The 17,285-nt window shown below is 36.4% G+C and overlaps 1 protein-coding gene across 1 annotated transcript; it reads left to right on the top strand.

Moving 5' to 3' along the window:
• The first annotated feature begins 7,296 nt into the window (after nucleotides 1-7,296).
• Nucleotides 7,297-14,581, top strand: LOC136808940 (coiled-coil domain-containing protein 122-like). The gene is made up of 8 exons (XM_067065502.1): nucleotides 7,297-7,549; nucleotides 9,008-9,081; nucleotides 9,632-9,647; nucleotides 11,499-11,566; nucleotides 12,029-12,284; nucleotides 12,541-12,650; nucleotides 13,121-13,177; nucleotides 14,362-14,581. The coding sequence occupies exons 1-8, from the start codon at nucleotides 7,408-7,410 to the stop codon at nucleotides 14,482-14,484; spliced, it is 846 nt and encodes a 281-aa protein (XP_066921603.1). The 5' UTR covers nucleotides 7,297-7,407; the 3' UTR covers nucleotides 14,485-14,581.
• The last annotated feature ends 2,704 nt before the right edge of the window (nucleotides 14,582-17,285 follow it).

Here is a 17,285-nt window from a genome sequence, read left to right as displayed (position 1 = left end):
GAAGATTGTGGTTATCTAGACTATATCCGTTAAAGACTAATCGACGGGCGGATTTGACACAAATCAGCGGTAAACAGCGCTCACATATCACCGGTCATAAATTTAAAATGAATATTGTGTTAAATTATATCAACAATTTCCAAAATCTTTGAAATTTTACGAATTATTTGTTGAACATTGTAATTTTTATTTAAAGTAACGATTTCTAAGATTATTCGCACACAATTTTTAGGATATATTTCCACTTTTGTAGATTTTTCGCAATTATTGTAATTTTTGTACTTCTCAAATCGAAATTAAAATATGCTTTAGGCGACCTCAAAATTTTGAAATTTTCCCTAAAATTATTTAGGTCAATTTTCCTAAAAAATCTCTTAACTCTTTCTTAATATTCTGGCCATCGAAATCTTATGTTTTAATATATTTTGTTCTTATAAAAAACGAGTAAATTGATACGTTCTTCTCGGTCATTACACTCCTTTTCATAAGCATAACGTTTATAAACATACTAAGGCTCAAACCCCTTAAAAAAATAAGCATAATGCCAAGCATACCTTCAAATCCAAAAAAAATCGTGCAGCTTTTCTAAAATGGTCACGGCGATCTTTGATTGGATTAATCGGATTCAAATTTCCTTGTTTTAGCCAAATTTTAGGAAATTAACTGAGAAGAAATGCTTTCTTTTTCTTTTATCCTTTAGAGGACAAATATAATTACATTATGTGAAAATTTAAAGTCTCTAGCACTTTCCTATCCGGGATTATCGTGATTCCGATTTAGAGGGATCTCAACTGGGATGAGGACGGGATAGAGGGATCTCTCGAAAACGAAAGTGCCCAATAACTGGTGAACAGTTTGATGTATCGAAAAAAAATTTTCCTAGTTTTACCATGGAGGTATAAAGAAACAGGAGAAGTATGCTATTGTAACCATGCTCGCCCTACGATTAAAAAAATTACGAGGTACGCATGCTCATAATCTCATATATCGTGCATTTTTAATGAGCTCTTTTGTTGATAGGTGAAATCTTATTGGCTAACTCAAGTGTCGGAAATAAGATGAGACGAGATTCATTGTTTCTGACATCGGCGTAAGAAAATATTTGGACTAAAAAAGGGCCTGTAAACTTTGCAATCCTTCATCAAATGACAAGATTTTTCGATCAACATTTTCTTCAAGGTGAACTCTATTGCTTAATACTTTCCTCCAAAATTCTCCAGCGACCTTTTGTCTACAAGTTGGGTCTGAAATTGTGTGTGCTTATAAAGAACTTTTTATTTTCTGGCTGGAGAAAATATCTTTTCAAAACAAAATTTAATGGATGACAAAATTGAACGCAAACTTATTTCGTGGAGCTAAATTTCATTTTATTCTCGTATATTAGAAGGCTAGAAATCTTCAATGCTGATAATAAGAATGTTCAGAGCAAACTTAAGTTCTACTAAAAAGTCGTATTTCATCGGGCGAGCCTAGAATTTCTTTTGATTTATTACATAAAAGAAATCAAAAGACTTTAACGACCAATTACCGACAAATTCATCTCCTGTCTTTCTTTATACCTCTATGGTTTTACATTGCTATAAGGAGACTTTATATACCAAATTTCATCTCCTTATGAGCACTACTTAAGGAGATACAAGGGATATTAGCCAAAATAATCCCGATTTTACAAAAGTTCCAATGAAAGATCACTGTGGGTGACCTTTTTAGGAATACTTAAAAAGCTGTTTTAGCTTTTTAGACCACAGATTTTCGCTTGCGGTGCCAAATTACAAAGAAAACTTTCATTCTTTAAAAAAATTCGAAATTTTCATAAAACCAAGGAAATTAACAAATCGAAGTCTAAGCATATAAATAAACATAAATTAAGGCTGAAAAGGAGATTTTACCAAGCATACTTAGCCTCGACCCGATTTTCTCGCATGCTTATAAAAAAAGAGTGTATTTCAGTGAAATAAATTTTTTTGAATTTGAGACTTTTCAAGCGAATTTTATTCTCGCGAATTGATTAAATTTTTCTGAAATTAAAGTAGACTGCTATCCACAATAAACGCCCCAATAAATATGATCACATCACAAGTAGTGTTAAATAAGTATTTAATTACATCGAAAATTATGTTGATCTCAATTTCCATACCACGGTAACTGGGGAAAGCTCGCTCCGGATTGTTCGATAGACCGTCCATCGGAAATGATGTCAAAAAGGCCGGAAATATGTGGGTTGACTTGTTTTATAAAAATGCTGTACGATTAATGTTGAAGAACAAAGAAAATCAGTTAACATTAATCAGAGATCCAGCCGAGTCGTACTTTTTAAACATCAATTATAATTTGTTTGGAAGATTCACCAAGTATATATCATTAAGGTAAGTGAATCATTAAAAACTGTGGTATTAATTTTTCTAATTTTATTACACTCTCTCTAATTCGATAGGTCTCAATATTTTACTTAAAATTCTAAGAAAAAATTTGAAACTTAGAGAGCAAAGCTGAAGAGACGTCGGCGCTTTCGTTCCAATCACACGCTTACACGTTATTTCATTTCATGATGGATATTCTTGACTTTTTAGGGGAAATCACCTTAAAATATTCTTAGGTACATTTAGGTTAGGATCCTAATTCAGACTAGATTTAACAAAAAACGCATATCTGAAGCATAAAATGGCATTTTTGTGAAAGAATTGAGCCTTATTGGGGGATAATTGGCAATTTACAGATAAAAATGCTCTATAAATGGCATTCTCAGGTTTTGTTGCCAAATTCCATGATGGTGATATTCTTAGCATATTCTTAATTTTTTGGCCAATTTTATCATGAATATACTTTTAACAAAATCTATCTTGTAAATGATTATGTAAATTTAGCCAAGGAACTTTGATCCAGCTAAGTTTTATTTGGCCAAATTTGAAAGGCTATTAGAAATTAGACATTAGATAACTTAGACATTAGGTATAAAATATTTTAGGAATTCTTTTTCAACAATACATTTTTGACACTCTCACAGTTTTCACATTCAAATTGATAGTAGAAAGTAATTTCAGAAAATTCCAATCAATTTGAACTGCCAATCAAATCGAAATGTAATCGTTCCCACGTTTTTTTCCAGGAATCTAACATCACGCACACCACACGTAACTGCATCAAACCTACACCAAATCCGATCTAATCAACAAAAACAAACACCAAAAATGAGTTCCAGCTTTTCTTACAAATCATTTTCATCCCTCTCGTCCAGTATCGTCAACAAAACAAAACCATCATCAGCATCCAGTAACGGTAGCAACGGGAAATTAAACTATTCAAAAATGAAACCTGTTCTCTCATCAAATACGATGACCATCTATACAAGCAGTAATAAAAGTTCCCGCGGAAGTTGCTTGAGTGGAAAATGAAACTCTGGATGTAGGAGTACGAGAATCAATCTAGAGAGCAATGAATGAGAGGCAGTAGCCGCCCGTCAACCTCAAGGATTTAAGACTTCCTATGAAAAAAAAACCTTTTCTCGTTAGTAGAGGACGATCACAAGCGGAAAATTCACAAGAACGATACTATTTGCTGATTGCTATTGAAATCTTCTTAGAAATTTGACTTTAATTATGCGCCTGTGTCACAGACCCACTGGAGCCCAGCCCCACTGGAAAGATTGACAAAAATTTCGTCCCCGGTGAGAAATTACCTTAGAATTTCAGCTCCACTTGGAAATTAGCTTTTATTTCAAAACCATCGCAACTGACTTTTTTAACCTTGGAAGAAAGGAATTTCTATCTCTATTGGGATTTCAAAAGGAATTTTTATCCCCACTGAGAAAAAAAGTTCCATCGGGGCTGTGAGACAGGGGTGTTTAATTCAGGGTATTTAGACTTTAAATTCGTTCTGTAAATTTATTTACGTTTATTTCGGATTTATTTGTTTTCGAAAATTAGTTCCCTTGAGGTGATTTTCGCTCTGTATATTTTTTCAATTGATTTAATGCAAAAGTTGTTAGGGGAAATCCCCATTCAACATCAATGACCACACCTCAGGACGAGTAAAAGGTATTGTTTTACATCATTATAATGTAGAGAAACTCCGAATCAGACATTGTCAACAAGCTCTCACGAAAACAGGAAATTGTAATATAACATGATATTAATTTGTTTATTTATGTAGAAATTTTTTAAACAACAAAAGGCAAGTCCCCCCACCTTATATTGAAATAAAGAAGATGTTATTTGGCTGGTCCAATATATCATCTAGGTTATTATACTTACTCCGTAATTTTTACTGATAGAAATCATACCTGTAAATAACAATGTTTTCAATTCACAAAATAAAGCGTTTTTAAATGAAAAGAAAGGTTTTTGAGAATTCGATATATCCTTTTACCCCCTGCCACAAAACTACAGTTTCTGAAAGTGATCCTGGGTAGAAAAAACATTACTATTTTTTACAAATAGGAGTTTCATTTTTGTCATAAATACAGGGTGTCCAAAAAAAAAGGATCTAATATAGATATAATTCCATTATTTTTTGCTTTTTTAAATCGCTTTGCTAGAGCGAATGATAATACACGGTGGAAATTCTTTTTTTCAATCGATTGACAATTAATCCTACAAATCACTATCTAAGGAGTGTGATTATTTACGTGGGTCCCGTGCCCTCGTGGGTCCCGTGGGTCCCGTGCCCTCGTGGGTTCGTGCCCCCGTGGGTCCAAAAAAAAAACCCGTGGGTCCAAAAAAAAAACCCGTGGGTCCAAAAAAAAAAACCCGTGGGTCCAAAAAAAAAAAAAACCGTGGGTCCGAAAAAAAAAACCCCGTGGGTCCGAAAAAAAAAACCCGTGGGTCCAAAAAAAAAACCCGTGGGTCCAAAAAAAAAACCCGTGGGTCCAAAAAAAAAACCCGTGGGTCCAAAAAAAATCCCGTGGGTCCAAAAAAACAAACCCGTGGGTCCAAAAAAATCCCGTGGGTCCAAAAAAGAAATCCCGTGGGTCCAACAAAAAACCCCGAAACTTCGTGGATTTCATTGGTTGGTTTGGTTCCGGAAAAATAAATGTCTCGAAACATTCTATTGTTTGCTTGTGTGTTTTAAACTGTGGGTCGGTTTTAGTTTAGATATTGTCTGCGGGAGACTAATTGTTCGAAAGTCTTTTTCTCGAGTTCAAGGTAGGACAAAACAGTCGAATATCAACTCTTTCAATACCGCCAGAAAGAGAAAGTTTCCGGATTCTAGCAATTGACAAATGAGAAAGTTTGTTGCAGGGCGATTTCTAACTGTTGAAAAGACTTGCTTCATTTTTGCTTTAATCGAAAGTAAAGTTCATTAACTTTGAAGAGACCCAAAATCAGACCCAAATCATGCGATCATGCTAATTTTCAAGTTCAATCACTCATCACTAAAAATGACCAAATAGAAGTTCATCACGCAATTATCGGCAATACATACAGAGCAAAATTTCGTTTAATTACGCATCACGCTCCAAAATTTTGTCAAATCGTGATCACGTTCTAACTTCCAATCACGCAATCAAGCCAAAAAAATTCGGAATCGCGCCATCACGCTTGAAAAAACTCCCCGGTCACGCCATCCATCATGCAAATCGCTAGCGAAAATATATTTTTTTGGACCCAGGGTTTTTTTTTCGGACCCAGGGGGTTTTTTTTTGGACCCACGGGTTTTTTTTTTGGACCCACGGGTTTTTCTTTCGGACCCACGGGGTTTTTTTTTGGACCCACGGGTTTTTTTTTTGGACCCACGGGTTTTTTTTTCGGACCCACGGGTTTTTTTTTTGGACCCACGGGTTTTTCTTTCGGACCCACGGGGTTTTTTTTTGGACCCACGGGTTTTTTTTTTGGACCCACGGGTTTTTTTTTTGGACCCACGGGGGCACGAACCCACGAGGGCACGGGACCCACGGGACCCACGAGGGCACGGGACCCACGTAAATAATCACACTCCTATCTAAGAATAAAGCCCAAACAGAAGAAAATTCGCAAACGGGTTTTTTGCCGAAAAGAGTTTGTACAGTTGGTAGAGTTTGCCAGTCGTTTCTTCGAAACTCTCCCACCGATTTTTTCCGTATACCGCCATAACGCCACACCGCCATATTTTCCCGCCTTTACTATCACTGTAACGGACGATAACATCGTCTAAATTAATCCTTAAGCAATTAACAAGTTTTCGAGAAATAATGTTCTCCTTCTTTTATTTCGGACACACTGTAAATTATTTACAAACTCTAAATGCATGCCCAAAAATGCTCCATAATACTGACACCCCTGTATCGCATAATGTTAAACCTCAGCTCACAAACATTCTCTGTAAGGTCCTGTAAGGTTCGAGTTATGCAGAGCACAGCATATTTCTACGAATACATTCCAGTAGGTAGATTTTGTTTGTTTTTGAACAGATAATAACCTCCTTGTCGTTCAGGAAATTTTAAATGTTCATATATCGTGATGGAGAACATGCAGAGGATGAACTTATAACCTTTCCCGCAAGTTAATGAAAAAACACCTACACATCACCGGAATTCCTTTATTAATCTGACACAATACGCACAACAAATCCACTTCGTTTCTGGTGATTTGAATATACATCAAAACAAAACAAGTTTATTAAGTCAACTCCAATAGGATACTGATATTGAAGTTAATTTGCCAAATTGGTCTAGACTGTTATCACGACATTATTTCTTTTTCTTATAACGTCCGATATTCGTGCTTTACTAAACGTTTTCAAACGAAAAGCATTATGTGTCATGATTCCTCACCTCCTCATTAAATTGAACTGTTCTTCCAAAATATTGATATGGAAATTTGAGAACGTACAATTTGAAAACTACTTTAATAGGATAAATTTGGAGATTAAATTTCACAATTGATGTCGTCCACGAAATTTTTATTTTCGAGGATGGCTTCAAAAAACTTTTTCGGATGTACCTTTTATTTTTAAATTTTCATTGGTACTTAATTTAACGGATGACACCCGAATCCGTGAAATATAATCCCCGCGAAAATTAGTCTGAATCGCAGACCTCTATAGATATACTTCCTAAGAAATATAACCTCGCCAATGTATCCCAGGCTTTAATAAGAACACGTTGGAAGAAAGGCGATATAATACAACTGGGACTTCGAATCTTCTAAAATACCCGGAAGTAGATTGCATGAAATTGTGTAACAGACCTTTAAAACCACATTCGAACGTTTTTAGTTTTTCGAACGTTTAAAATACCTGGAAGTAGATAACATCACATCGTGTAGACAGACCTTTGAAGAAGATTCGAACGTTTTATCTAATTCGAATGTTTTCAATTTTAGGCGGGAAAAATAAAAACAAAATGTAAACATTCGAAGATTCGAAGAATCTTGAACTATTTTTTTTTGTTAGACAGGTAGACAGTCTCGACTGATAAAGAAACTAAAGAATATGGACGATTTAGATTTCAGTGTGCCACCAACTCCTACACGACTTGGAAATGTTCAGAGAACGAATGAACTTTTCGAATTGTTAGGAGGTGGAGAAGAAAGTTTCCACGATTTTGAAGACGAATCACTTTCACTTTTGACAGGTTTGTTGTTTGTTGTTTTTTTGGGTGGATTGTTTGATTATTAGGACTTTTCTCCTCTAGAAACACTTTCTTTTGGGTACTTCTAAATACTATTGTTCTTTTTCTTTATATCTCTAATAGACCAGGCAGCGTCCGAAACAGGTTTTCGAGGTCACCCCTTCCCATGATGGGCAAATGTTCAATATTTTGCTTCTAAATAATAGAAAACCGCAGGAGATTCGACTTCTGTTATCAATAATACAATACTCAAACCTTTATAACTCGAATGCCTCCTTACATAACTTGAACAAGTTTTCTCATCCCTTCAGGTAAATGCCTTATAAACCTTACTCCACAAATCGAAATATCCATAATTAATCAAACAAATTTGTGGAAAGTCAAAAACTCAATTTTCCTGATACGGTGCACTATTTTTTAATCACGCAACCTTGTTGTCATTCCCAGTCCTATTAGACGAGCGTGTTCCTTACAAATTCGAGATTACTTATTTGCCCGGGGAGGGGGGGGGGTCATTAGGCCAATGGAGGTTATGTGCCGCCTTTAAGGGTACCTTTTTTGGATTTCCAAAGTCCCGCTAAGGGTCGGAAAAATCAGAAAATTAAATCTCAGTCCCACTAAGGGTCGGAAAAATTGCAACTTTTTACCCCCTGAAAGATCGAAATTTGGTCAAAATTGGTCAGATTTCGTAATATTCTCAAAATTTTCCTTTGTTTTCTCCTTTTTAGTCCCGGTAAGGGTCCAAAGTTCGAAAGTCGGGTGGCACCACCCCCCCCCCGTCAGCTCGCAACTCTAGTAGCCCCTTATTCGTCAGATTTTTTTGTTTTCTTCACCCATCCCTTTTGACCCTTGAGAGCTTCAGCGTGGTTGGAAGAGAGCAATCACGATCTGATTTCAGGAGGTTACGCCCCCGGGGGGGGGGGCACTCGGTTTGCGGACTGACGGTATGTGCGGGCCAAAAATTGGCTTTTATAATTGCACCCTTACAGTGCAGCAAAAATCAGTGAAAATCGTACCCTTAAAGTGCATTTCCCCCAAATTTTCGATCCCTTTCGTGCAAAAAATGGTCAAAATTCTAGCATTTTTGGTCAAAATACCTAGATTTTTCAAGAATTTTCTGGAATTTCTACCCTTACAGTGCATCTCTAGTTTTTCCGACCCTTACAGTGCACTTTAAACATATTGGAAAAGGTACCCTTAGGACCCGCACATACCCGTCGGTCCTTTTGCCCAGCTGCCCCCCCCCCCCCGGGGTTACGCCTTAACTGTACAAAATTACCCACAAATAACTCACTATAATTCCCCTTGTTTTTTTTTTCACGTATACTCCATATTTAAGTATTTTTATGCAATTTTAACATTAACGAAGTAGCACTATTATTAGTGCTATACCATCATTACAGTACTGCAACCATACCAAGAAGCATTTTATCTTAATTTTTTGTTCTTTTTTTGAATCAGGTGAAGTCTTACAAGCCCAGAAATGTCAATTAACTGAGTTGGAATCTAAAGGCAAAACGTTGGCAAAACTACAAGTACAACTACGGTTTTAGTTTTCATAGTAGCTTTTCAACTTAGAATTTTGTTTCAATGGTCTCTATAACACCTTCTTCTCACAGACCCGGCGGGAATTTTTCAGCCACTGGGGGTAAAAATAACGTATTGAAAATTGATGGAGATTTTCCATGCTTTTTGTGGCCGTGGCTTTTAATTCCATTGTTTTCGAGCCAGAAAAAAATAGCACAATATTTTGCACTGAGGATTTGCTTATCTGATTATTTAAGAGACAAAAATGAGAGTATAATTTTCCACTGTGGGCGATATTATGGCAAATTTTTCCTTGTGGAAGGGGTCCCAGTAGGTCTGCGGGTGCTCTTTAATCCCTAAATTCGAGAAATTACAGTAGTAAATTATATGACAAACAAACTCATTAGAAGATGCTGTATTCAACCACATTGTCCTAGTTCTAAACATGATAGATCTGAAAACTTTCTTACCTTTTTCTTGTTAACTTGGTGATTTAGTGTTAGGTCATTGCTCGTCGGTATGCTTGCTTTCTAATAATTAACCTCTTTTTCGATTTAGGTACAGCTAAAAGAAGGTAAGGATTGATTTCAAATTTCTGATTACTGGAAATCTTGGCAATAATCTGTTCATATTATGTCATAGACTCTATTTGGGAAGACTACATTAGAAAACGATTATATGTCAGAAAAATATTAGAATGCTAATCAGACCCTTAGATAGGTTGCACGCATCCCCTCTGATATGCTTTAATATAGGGGATGTGTATCGTTTATGAAATTCCTGCCCGAGCGTTACCCCCGTCTTTGTGTTATTGAGTTTTAGAAACTTGGTTAGCTTGTTTTACATGAGGGATCTTTAAATTTCATTTAATTTGAATTTTGAATTCAAGAGGTTAGTTAGTACATGTTTTTATAAGCAAGTGTCTGTGCCTATGTCAGGCTCGCATTATGCTTAGCATTCTATTGTTCTCAAACAATAGAGCCATTGTTTAGGTACCAAAAACTGAGCCTGCATATGCTTATAAACGTTATGCTTATAAAAGAAAAAACATGTACTAGAGGCTACTAATCATAGGATCCACCCCCCCCAGAGATTTGGGGGTACCTAAAAAAAAGTGTTAAAAAAGCCAGGTACCTGGAAGTATTCTTAAATTTAGGGGGTACCTGATATGTTTGGGGGTACCTGCATTTTCATTAGTGGGGGCGGGGGCTGTTGTTTTGTATGAAGTCATCACCCTTGAATTCCTTGAAACCCTTGAAACACCCTTGAAAAGTCAATATTATTTTGGGGACCCTTTAAATGCAAGATTTATGCCCTTGAAACCCTTGAAATGCCAAATTTTGTGGCCATTTTCAGCCATTTTAACTTTCAGAAATGCAAAATTTTCCCCATTGCGTACAAACATCGCAGTGACTTAAAAATGAGAAAACATACTTTTGGAACCCCTGAGACTCAAGGGGATATTCCACGCTCATTCTTAGGGGGGTTACCTTTTAACCCGTTAAGTGCCACTGGAATTATATGAGATTGGCAGGTCTGGGTGATAGAATGGGTGGTTGTAAAATTACCAATTTAAGGGCCCTCCTTTACACAAAAATTGAAAATTCAACCTTTCTCCTTTTGTCGACAGATTTCCTTGAAATCTTTGAAAACTAGCAAAGATCAACTAAAAACCCTAGAAACCCTTGAAAGTTTGTGGTATATAAAAATACCTTGAAACCCTGGAAAATTATAGTCAAAAATGACGCCCTTGAATTTGTTGAAAATAAAGTACTGGCCGCCATGTAAGTATTTTCCCAGGAATGACAAAAGAGCAAAAAATCCTTTTTTGTATTTTTAACAATAAAAAAATCAAAAAGGGGGTAACTCAAAGTTGGGGGGTTACTTTAGAATTCCAAAAATTTTGGGGGTACCAAAATGATTGGGGGTACCTAAATTTTTGGGGGTACCTGAACCCTGGAGGACCCTATGCTAATACAAAAATGACTTGTGAACCTTGAAACAAGTTACCCCAATAACTCTTGGGGTAACTCTCAGACCGGAATTTTATACACAATACGCACTCTTTATCAAAACATATCAGAGCGGATGCGTACAGCCTAACCCTTACAGCTAATTTGAGCAAAAAATCAAACTTTGTAATTTTTAATGCATCTTTTTGAAAGTCTAATCAAAGAGGTATAATAGTTGGATTTTTCCCGAAACAACCTTTTTTTTTTTATCTTTTACACCCTTGCAGTGGATCACCGCTTTTCTTCCTCTCAACCTTTACAGTGTACCTTAGCTGAAAACTTGACCTTAAGTTACCCTCCCTGGTTCTCAAACTGCTGACACCAAATTCTTTTAGTCTTACTTTAATCTGCTGGGGGTTTCTATCTTAAAAATCACACTAGCTTTCAATTTTGAAAACGGTTCTTTTTTTCAGGAGAAACTTCATTTGAATCAGTTGTCAAAGAAGTAGAATCAGTCAACAGACAAATTTTCCTCATACAGGTTTGTTATATTCCGGGGGGGGCACCTAGGCAAAATTGGGTACGGGGACGTGCCGCTGGTCAGGGTCACTTTTTTAGGCACCAGGGTCCTAAAAATTTACTAATTTTCAAGATGTGAATCTAACAGGGTCGACTTATGGTTATTTTAGACAATTTTTAGGGTGGAAGTTAATAAGAATATAATGGTCCTAATTTTCCGAAAATTCTTATATGACGGGGTCCACTTTTCAAGCTCCAGTGGCACGTCCCCGTCGACAGTCAAGGTCAGTGCACCCCCGGGGTTCTATTCGCGCAACTTTTTTCAAGGTTTCCTGGTCTATCTATCTGAAGTCCAAATAACGTTAGCCTGATCGAAAACTTAGGGGTTCGAATAACCAGGAGTTAATTGTACGTACAAGTTTTAAAGACAATATGATTTCGAAGCTCGCTCAAGTGACTGTGTTGAAATTATGTATTTTTCCAGGAAAGAGTGGAAGAGACAAGATCAACATGTACTAAACTAGAACAAGACATAAAAATTATGTTATCCCAAAAAAGAACACTGCGCGAGCACATCTCCAATTTCAAGTGGAACGCAATCGGGGAGCGCCAAATATTGAAAAAGTATCGTTCGAAAATGGCAACTTTTGGAGCATCAGTTCAAACGTATCTTGATGAGAGTCAACTGCAGAAAGATGTGGTTGAAAAGGAAACTGTACTTGCAAAAGGGAAAGAAAATTGTAAGTTTCATGGTACTTATTATCAATCTTGCATGGTCTAGCCTTTCCATTTCTTCCAGGCAGATCTGCAACATGGCCCCCGGCGTGCGAAGGCCAAAATGTGTCGCCCACCATGGTTGGGCGACGTAGAAAATTTTCGACTTTTTACCCTTAGTTATTAAATAAGAGTCTCTCTTAAACCCGAACACGCACGCGGTCTTTTAAATTGACTACAATTAAAACATTATGTCATGAATATTTAATAATCTCATTTCAGTGGATATGGAATCATTGGAGAAATCATGTTTTGAAATCGAAACAACAACTTGTGACCTCAAGAAATTCAAAGAAAAACTTGACGCAGAAATCACCGACCTTGAATACCAGGTAATGATATACACGTTTTTTTATAAGAGCATCCAAAATTTTTGAAGCCTTTGGATGTTCTTAACTTTTTGATCTTTAAGCCTAAAAATGCTCTTAACATATTCTTATTTTCGCCATTTTCTGGGCATTTTTGTCCATTTTCCTAAGAAATTGGGCGTTTTAGAGTCCACAAAGCCTCAAAATATTCTTAAGATTTTGGTCATCGAAGCCCTATGCTCTTATATAGTTTGTTCTTATTAAAAAAAACGTGTATTCGAAAATTCCAAAATATTAGGTCTAACCTTAAAAGATGTTTGTTTGTCATCACCCAACCGAACTTATTTTTTAAAACCTGCTGAACAAAAGGGTTTCAATTCTATCTTAGGAAATAAATAAAATTGTCTACTTCAGATCAAAATTTTAAAACACATTAACATGAAATCATGCACTGACTGTCAATGCCAATTTGATAATTGTCTTTGTTTTTGCAGGTAAATAAAGAAGAACACAACTACAAAATGATGGAAAAAGAAAATATAGCTATACAGGTAGGAAAAACACTTCTTGGCTCTCAATTGATTGACCCGGGGCATAATGTCAGCCCCCCAAGAAATCTGAAGGGCACCTCTAGGCCAGGTTAAGAGTTTAAGAGGGACTAATGTTTTGCAATTCTTTGGGGTTACCTATTCATTGGGGGTACCTAGCTGTTTTGATGATTTTGTGATTCCCAAACCACCCCGAAAATCATTAAGATTTTAGGAATGACAGAAGAACAAAAGTTGTCAATTCAAAAAAATTATCGGCTGAATCGGGGTACCTAACTCGAAGCAATTTCTCAAGGGGACCTAACTCGTTGGGGCGCCATGCTTCAATGGGGCACCTGAAAAGTGAGCTAAAACCACCCGGAGGAACCTAAGTAAATAAAGGATATGGGTATCTGTCTTTTTGGAACTTTGAAGTTCCCTTACGGGTTAAAATTCTGGTGAGTGAAACATACTCGCCAGCTTGCATCATAGTATCCCCTGGGCTTAATGGAATTTGCTCATTTTCCTTCGGGTTAAGTTTGAACCTCTAGATTTACCATAACAGTTAGATTACAGTATTTCTATCTATATGCTGTGAGATGGTAAAAATAGTGTAGAACATGTGTAGTTTAAATGCTTTTTTGGATACCATGGGGCAACTAAGTTTTTTGAATGTGGTCTTATTACTCGAAATAATTTTTTATTCATAATAGTGAGGTTATGTATTTGCTCTTTTGAGGACGGCAGAGTGACTAAAGCGTCTGGACCATCCCGCAGTTTTAACCCGCAAAATCGAGGACGGTTATAGTACTTGTATACTGTATTCCTCAGTTTATCAGGGACTAGACTAATCAGAACCTAACCGTCTACGTCAAAGAGAAACACACATACATAAACTGGTAGTCTGAATCGCAGACCTCTATAGATAGGAATATAAGAACCCTTTTCGCTAGAGGAAGAGAAGAAGCCTTATTATGGCGTGGATCTAATTTCGAAAATGACCAAAATACGATTTTTTACAGGGATTTAATTGGATAGAAAAAAACCCGGAAGTTACATATAATTTCTTAATTATTTCTCAAGCCATTGCTGTGTACACTATATTAGTCTGAATCGCAGACCTCTATAGATATACTTAAGAAATACTATAAGAAACCTTTTAGCTAGAGCATGAGCAGAAGCCTAATAAAATCACTATTCTTTCTCAGAAACGTGATTCGTCATCTACAAGCCGTTGGAAGCAACAAATCAATGAAATTCAACAACAAAGTTTGACGATAGAGAAGCAAAACAATGAAATGAGACTACAGCTAGCCAAGAAGAACTTCTGATAGAGCCGAGGAAAGATGACAGGAATGTTTCGAAAGAAAAGCGCTTGAATTGTAAAGGTATCGAAAGTCTTTTTTTAAGAAAGAGCTTATCATGAAACATTCGGACTTGGATTATTTTTCTCCCTTGTAAGCTTCTCGGACAGAAAAATTAGAAAACGTGCCATTGTTTGTACTGAAAGCTGAAATTTCTACAGCTACTTGCACTAGACGGTCTTTTTCAAATCAAGTGTGTTGGAATATGGAATATTTCGGGTGTTTCCATATAAAAGATAACGTCATGAATATGCAGAAACGGTCAATATCTGATTTTAGACTAATTTGCATTCTAGTCAAAATTTTGCAAATCATCTACAATGATCCATCCACTGGTCAAAATTTGAAGCTCATAGCACTTGTCAATCTTGAGATTTTAAGGGAAGCATCGACCGCCTCCCCTTCCCCCAAGATAGTACCCCTAGTAAAAAGAATAGGAAGATGCTCGAACTTAACCCACTTTGATGAATTCCGAATCACATAAAGATATGTATGTTTTTTTCTGAGATTTAGTTGAATCTTTTATATGTTTCTTGTTCGTGATTTGATTGGTACGGCTGCATCCAAGATCCTGGATGATTGCCATAGTTACTTCTGTTCTCGCTGAGTGTGCGTTGAATAGAATCGGGATTTTCTTTCTTCACAGCGTAATATTTATATGCTGTGATACTTATGGTAACTATAAGCTAGATCGAGACTAATAGACTTGTAGCAATAAGAACTTCCCTACCCTCATTTTGGCAGGAAATAGAGAACAACGTAGTGCTTCTCGCCTTATTCTAAAGATACAGGGGAGTCTCCATAACTCAAAAGGCCAAGGGGGTATGGATCGAGTAGTCATAGATGGTTTCATAGTCATCATGGTTTTATAATTGAAGGTTGGAAATTTGAGCAATTACCTTAAGCTGATTTGGAAAACGTTAATTACCCATTTTTGTAGAATAAACCAATGCCCTTGAAAAATCAAGTGAAAAAAAAAATGTAGAAATGACAATTTTCCAAGGCTGGTTGGAAAAGATAACTTTTTAGGTGGGACATTTTTATTTTTCCAAACAGTTTGGGAATTGAAAAAAGCGTCAAAAATCGATGTTGGAAATAGGATTTTTTTTAAGATTAAGACTTCGGATTAAAAAACTAGTCTTTTTGCGTCGGAAATTGTGTTTCTCCAAACAGTCTGGAAAACGTTAAAAATTCATGTGGAAATAACATTTTTGTGAAATTGAGACTCCTCCTTGGAAAACTAGTCTTTTTGCGTTGGAAATGTGTGTTTCTCCAAACAGTTTGGAAAACGGTAAAAACCCATGTGGAAATTACGCTTTTGTACCATTTTCTGCGCATGTCCTTTGAGAAAACCACAAGCGATTTTTCGCGCAGAACTGTCGTGATGTATAGCTAACCTAGATATTAGGCTATAATGTGAGCAGTCAAGCTGTCAGTCGCAGTGAAGTTTTCGCGGGGGCGTCAATCGGAAGGCACTCGGATTCGGTCGGGCAGTGAGTTTGAGCAATTCAGTTTGTGCAGTGAAGTTTGTGACATGGATAAGTTTTGTCATAGTTTCAAATGATGGCCCTGCTGAGAGTGATCTAACATCAACCACGTATCTGTGCATTAACGAGAGATTGACCGGGAGCCATCGAGCTAGGCTTTACTTTACTATATTCACAAAATAAAAAAAACCTTGTTTAGTATCTTTTTTTCCACATCTCTGTCATCACTTTTTGGATTTTGGCTTTTTTCAACCTGGATTTTTGAAAATTCCAAGTTTGTTTACTTTGGATTGTGGCTTTTTTTCAACCTGGATTTTTGAAAATTCCAGGCCATGGAAAATGCAAAATTTCCATCCTTGGAGAGTGTCCCAAGTTTCCAGGTTGAATTTTCCATTGGATTTTATCTATTTTCCAACTAAGAAATCTTGAAATTTCCAACCTTGGAAATCGAAATTTTTTTCCTGTGCTAAGGAAGGCAAGCGTGTCTTATTTGTGGCTGTAACATGTCAGCGAAATGATTTGTGTCCAGATAATATAGATATACAGGATATTTGAAGTGAGATCAAATTAGATGCTATTACTGTAACTAAAGGATTTTCTGTTGACGTGGCAGCAATGGTGGTGTAATAATGTTTGCATTGGATTTTTTCTCTGTAATGCTTTAGCAGTTTGCATATATTGTAAGGGCATTTTAAGTGATGATTAAAATGTCCATTAGTCTCAGAGTTGATAAAGGTACTAAGATATTTTTTGAATACAAAATGATTTTCTCTGTACTATAATGGTCCAATTTTTAGACCCTATGTAATTTGGCACATACATTTTTTTCTAGCCCCCTCCCTTGGGCTTTGGAAGACATGCATTTATGTCCTTTGTCTTCTTTTAGTATTGGAAACATTGTTTGGAGACGGATCTTCATCATTGAGTTTAAAGCCCCGAAAGAGCTAGAGAAGAAACGGAAATGTATGAAACTTATGCACCCCTATATAGTTTCACACCTACGTCCGTATTGCAAAAAGTATGCCGTTTGAAAACAAAAGAAACACTAGATTCAATCCGTCATTCTGAACGTGGCTTCACTTTAACCTGAGAAAGGTAGAATATTCTTCTCTACTTTCTTCGGGCTTCAAACTCAATGGTTTCCATCAACCCCAAAGCATGAATGAACAAAGAGTTTTATTGAAGACTCATTAACTGGCTTCTCTTTACATATCATATTTCAAGATATCCATCTAACTTCCTCTTTTATCAGTCAGTTTAGGGTTATTCATTCCCACACGA

This window comes from Clytia hemisphaerica, unplaced genomic scaffold (genome assembly GCF_902728285.1).
Source record: "Clytia hemisphaerica strain Z4C2 unplaced genomic scaffold, Clytia hemisphaerica genome assembly, whole genome shotgun sequence".
In the NCBI taxonomy this organism is placed as follows: Eukaryota; Metazoa; Cnidaria; class Hydrozoa; order Leptothecata; family Clytiidae; genus Clytia; species Clytia hemisphaerica.
The sequence above is the reverse complement of the archived record's forward strand: the minus strand, read 5'-3'. Positions and strand labels throughout refer to the sequence as shown.